Genomic DNA, 6,000 nt, shown 5'->3' on the forward strand with positions numbered 1-6,000 from the left:
AACAGCGCTGTTAGCCTTACCATGTCTATTGTTTTAAATAAATACGAGTTTAATAAATTCAGACTTGTTGAGCGTTCATTAAAGAAAGTCATTAATGCAAAATGGGCATATATCTTCAACGATGTTTGTATTAAAGAAAACCTCGTTCCGAAATATATATATATATATATATATATATATATATATATATATATATATATATATATCCTAACGATTGGATGAAAATATATTTATTTATTTATTTATTTATTAAGAAATATCACCGCATTATCGCAATGTTGAGTTTGTAACTAAATTTTACAATTCTATCGATATTATTCAATTTATTTAACTTAATAATAATAAAATTTCTAATTATTTTAAACTGCTTTTTTATATACCTTTACAAAAAAGCTTTTTTTCGGTAACCTTTACCATCATCTGTGTAATAGAGTTTTTGGATATTGTTATATGTAGTTCATCTGGTATTTATAGTATTTTTAACAAAGGAATTCTAAGTTCCATTGTTTTTTTCTTTGAGTAATTTCTTTGTTGGTAGGATCGTTACAGCCTGGCCAGAGGCTTTATTAATAGAAAATAGAAACCCTGTAATAAACATCAAACACCAAACTTATGGAAACTTTAAATAAACAAGAGTACAAAAGACTACGCAGTGTTGAGATTCTTATTAAAAAGCTATTAAACGCAGACGGGGCATATAAGTTCAATGAAATATACATATACATACATATATATATATATTTATATATATTTATATATTTATCTATCTATATATATATATATATATATATATATATATAGGTTCTCATTCCGTCAATCCTCAGTCGTCCGTACGTGACATACCCGCTGATGACATTGGCCGTGGTCATAGTCGTTTCTTGGATTTGTGTAGTGGCTCAGAACAGGCCTCGATTTATCTTCTGCACGTTGGTTGCTTGCATTCTTCTGACGGTTGTTGCAAGCACATGCTACTACTTCAAAGATTACAGGCCTTCTGGTTGAATTGTTTATAATATTATATTGCTGTTTTTGTGTTTATGGGTTATTGGCAATGTTTTATTTTTCAGTTTGTTTGTATGTTCGTTTGTTTGTTTGTTTGTTTATTTGTTAGTCCTCTCGAACGCTCATTCATTCGTTCGTTCGTTCAATCGATCGCTTGTGGACTTGTCTAAGTAGCACAAGTTTGATCATTAGCTTGTTGTGTTATATTTTCATTTATTTGTTGGTTAGTTTATTAAATAGCAGATATGTTGTTAGTTATTTGCTTGCATTTCCTTGAAAGGTTCGACTAACAGTGCTGAGTACCAGGATGTTGATTTGGTGAAAAAAAGAATGAACATCATCAATCATTATTGAACGTCAAAAAGATTTATTTACAAATGATGATTAAATGTAGTTTTTTTAATTTATTTAACGACATTTTCATAATGCTTAAGAGTGTTTTTCGATGTTGATCAAACGTAAAACGTGCGCACGTTTTTAAAATTATCCTTTGATGGACAACGTTCTGTATCACATCCAAGAAACAATGCCACTGCCTGCTCACTCTGGTCTGCAGTTCTTAATTTGAACCACCTTATATATTTTTCTATTATTTAATTACATTGTTCAATATTAATTTACATGGGAGAATACAAAAATATTTTTTAATAATTATGTTCAATATAACATACCGGTTTAATTATAAAAAGCCAATTTTATATTATAATTTAATTTTTTATGAGAATCATCTTCAACAAATGAAGATATTTATTTGATATAACTTTTTCAAATTGAAATTAATTTTTTTGCGTAAAATTGTAAATCAACAAATAGTAAAAATTAGGGAGTTAATTAATTTTTATTTTTGTGGTTTTCATTATTGTATCTTGCGTGCGTCGCTATTGGCATCTACATTGAAAAAAACAATATCTAAACACGTATATTCAACCGCCCTAGTGTGCTTACCCCAACCGATTTACCAACTAAATTTTACGTGTTTTTATAATCATTCAGCCAAGTTTTATGTAGCTCATCTATTCTTGTGAAAAATCTATTAAAAAAATATAGGTACTAAATTAAGAATGCAAAGATTTCGAAGATTAGGGTATGCCGAATCTTATACAAAGATCGGCTTTAAACGGATCCTAAATTGACAAACAGCAGATAAAATATTTTGATTGTACACTTGTTAAAACTTCGCAATGCTGGAACAAAGACAATTTCAATGAATAATTTCGATTTGAACTATGAAATTTATAAATTTTTGAGTAGATGCTGTTTTTAAATTTGTTCAATATTTCTAATTTTATTATAATGACCAAGACTAACAATGGTGCCACTTTGGCATTAGACTATAATGACTATAATGAGTCAGTCTGAGAGTAGTAGGCACTTGGTTTAGAACAACACAATTCATTTTAAGTGCAAATGTGAATCTGATTCAAATTCCCCAAAATCTTGAGGTTTTCTACTGACATAAATACAAATTCTAAACATTCTTACACACGCTTCCAAAGCTCTGAAAAATTAATAGCACGGAAACAGCATACAAGAACCCGTGCTAAACGATGCATAACACACAAAGCGATAGTAGAGTGGAGCTTATTTTTTAAGTTTTGAAATATCACCTTCTTACTCCCTAATTTTGCTTGTCCACATGGAGAAAGAATTCAGACAAAATATCAGCTTCTTTTATCGATCTTTACTGGTAGCTCAACTGAACTGAAGTTTTGAATGTATATAAGATTTTAATGCTTTTGCATATAGAAACTGTAGTAGGTGTATATATTACAATTCACTATTAAACTAAACCCTAACGTGATAGGCGGAGAATTTTGTCATATTCTAATCCTGTCACCGCACGAACTGCTAAAGAGGACCAGGCGCCTTTAACCATTAGGCCATCAAAAAACAAAAATTTCAATTTTCGGATCCATCACATTTTTATGTTATATCTGAAAATGCAGTGAACTACAATATATATATATATATATATATATATATATATATACAATTAATTATAAAGATCACTGCGTTTTTGGCATTATTCAACTTGTAGTTGAGTTTCTCAATTTTTCTAACAAGACTTTTATCATCTTGATGAAGTTAATTAAGGTTAAATAAAAAACTTTTAATATTTGTCATTTTTGACAAAACATTATTAATAACGTTATTACTACCGAAAAGCTTTTTTCGGCATCAACTGCCATCATCAGTGTACTTATATAGTATTGTTCCGTCTTTTTGTCTTTGTTTTCACAGCGACTTTGATTGTAACTTAATTAGAATTAAAATAAATCATGTGTTTCTTTGTTGGAATATAGTGAATTGTCTAAATTTGAACGTTGGTTTAATATAATTATATTAATAATAACACGGGTAAATGCACTTATACTATTCTGGGTCCTAAGATTATAACTAACACTAATACGTGGTCCACCGTTTCCATTTCACCATATAAGCTACACTTAGCTTCTCCTGCCACCTTCCATCTAGCAAGATTTGCTCTTGATGGTAGCTGATCATACATGGCTCTTATAATAAACGCCAGTCTTAATGGAGCCATGTTCTACATATCATTATACGTAAAACTACTCTGAAGCTCCCTCTTCCACGTTGTCCACCTGCCTTGTTGATTTTGTTGTACGGCATCACCACTCGATCCATGTCATAATCTTACTTTCTTTCGTTAACAATCATCTGTTTCTTTACTTTGTTCAATGTCTTTGACCACCACGTATTTGAAAACAGTCAACACCATGTTCGGTACTTTGAACGGCTCCCACAATCTCTTTAAACGTTAATGAATCTTCTGCGACTTTCATTTCTTTCTCTGCGTTTTATTTTCTCCCTGTTTTTAACAATGGCTTCATTTTTTTCACACACTCGTGAGCTGAGTTGTTTAACATCCATTGACACCTAATTTTTGCGACCTTGAATTCTTCCACCAGAGACTTCAGAGAGAGTCTTAGTAGCGTGCTTCTACTGTACTTGGCTAACGACGTCAGACCTGGAAGAAGTCCCAACCACATAAGTGTGTACAGGTTGAGTTATCTTTCAAGACTCTCTACTGTGATTAAGTTGATTTCCTAAACTGTAAGAGGCCATAGAAGCTTTGGTACCACCACAAACTGAATCAGCCATACTGTTATAGCCGTCACAAATATATTTCCTAGAGGCTCTAGCGTTGCTACGAACGCATACAGTTCGAGGAGGAACCTTCTGACAGCGAGATATCTAGGACGTTCGAGAAGCATCAGTAAGACGGGTATGTAAAGACATGTGAAATATTGGTTGTGGTTGTTGAATATTTGAAATTGGAAAGCGATTGATTGTTATTGTCAAAAGCGATATTTGATATTTGACTCTGCGTTGTATTTTTATTTATTTGCAATAAACGTTAGTGAATTGTTATTCTGAAAGCGATAGTTTTGTAACGTTAATTTGATAGCTTGTGAACATTAACTTTTATTATATTAACGTTAATTATCGAGTAATTGATTAAAATTGATTATCGAGTAATAAACAAAAAGATAGTCTGAAAGCTATTTCGTGTCACTATTTTTGTGATTAAACGAACTCGTCGTCGTCCGGGACAATTATAACATTGGTGTCAGAAGTGGGATCTTCGGTGGAAAACAAGTGAGCATCGTTGTTGAAAATTTTAATTTTTCTCGTCGACAAGTTATTTTGCAAAAACAACATGACAAAACTACATCAACTTAATTTGGAGCAACTCAAAGAAGAGTTACAAAAACAAATTGTTGCTACCAGTGGAAAGAGAAGAGCATTGATAGCACGCCTAACAAAAGCCCTTGCTAATGAAAACAAGAATCCTGATGAATTCGAGTTTGACGATCAGAATGTAGAATCAAATGCAGTTGTAGACGTTGGGGCTAACACTAAATTGATACTTCGAACAATATCATCAGAAATAAAACAACAATCTACAAAAATTGAACAACAGTCAACAGAAATAAAACAGACGAGAAATCTAATTGATGCAAAAATTAAACAGACGAGAGAACAATTTGATACCCAAATCGAACAACAGTCAGCCGCGATTGATGTTAAAATAAAGCAACGGTTGAGAGAACTCAGAGAACAATTCGATTCCAAAGTTGAACAGCAATTGGCCGTTATCAATGCAAAAATGGAAGAGATCACGTCAAAAATTGAGCAGAAATCCTTTCAAAAAGTTATGGGGCTTGACCAGAAGTTATCTTGCGAAATGACAAAGAAAGTAATAATAATTAAATTTAAAATTTATCAAATTATCAAAAATGTTTAATGTTCTGTTATAATAAAATATTTATTTAATCTCCTACAAATATTTGATGTTGGAAAGCAATTGATTGTTAGTCAAAAGCAATATCTGATATTTGACTCTGGGATCTACTTTTATTTATTTGCGATAAACTTGAGTGAATCGTTATTCGGAATGCGACAGTTTCTGGACGTTAATTTGATAGTTTGTAAACATTAACTAATAAATCATTAGTAAAATTAATTAACGTTGATTATCGAGTAATTGATAAACATTGATTATCGAGTAATTGATAAACATTGATTATCGATTTGTAAAATAAAACGATATTTTTCAAAAAGATTAAACGAACTCGTCGTAGCCCGGAACAGTTATAATAATACATTGAATTTGCCTTGAAGTTCAATTTTGTTGATAATTTTCAAGTATTTTGAACCAGTGTCTTCTAATTTTTCTATTTTATCAACGTCTTTCAGACTAACAGACTACTATCTGCCCAAACACTTTACCGAATTGAATTGCACCACTGGAACGCTTTACCAGAAATTGTGAAATTCGTGTAGAGATTCAGATTTCCTCTAGTCGGTAACAAACTTCTTGATTTTTCCAATTTGAATTTCATTTTGCTCCAACACAGCAACTCATCCAGCTTTTTTAATGCTTGGTGGCAGGTAACCGCAGAGTTTGTCAGCACCGTGGTGTTATCCATGAAAGCCTTTAGTGAAAGCATGTGAACTATCTTTCCATGTGAG

General features: G+C 31.6%; 1 protein-coding gene across 1 annotated transcript; it reads left to right on the forward strand.

The window, feature by feature from the left end:
- Positions 1-4,684: 4,684 nt before the first annotated feature.
- Positions 4,685-5,272, forward strand: HELRODRAFT_172709 (hypothetical protein; the record flags this gene model as incomplete). Its single annotated transcript, XM_009019366.1, has 1 exon — positions 4,685-5,272. One exon carries the CDS (start codon positions 4,685-4,687, stop codon positions 5,270-5,272), a length of 588 nt encoding a protein of 195 aa, XP_009017614.1.
- Positions 5,273-6,000: the final 728 nt, after the last annotated feature.

Source organism: Helobdella robusta (assembly GCF_000326865.2).
Source record: "Helobdella robusta unplaced genomic scaffold HELROscaffold_24, whole genome shotgun sequence".
NCBI lineage: Eukaryota > Metazoa > Annelida > Clitellata > Rhynchobdellida > Glossiphoniidae > Helobdella > Helobdella robusta.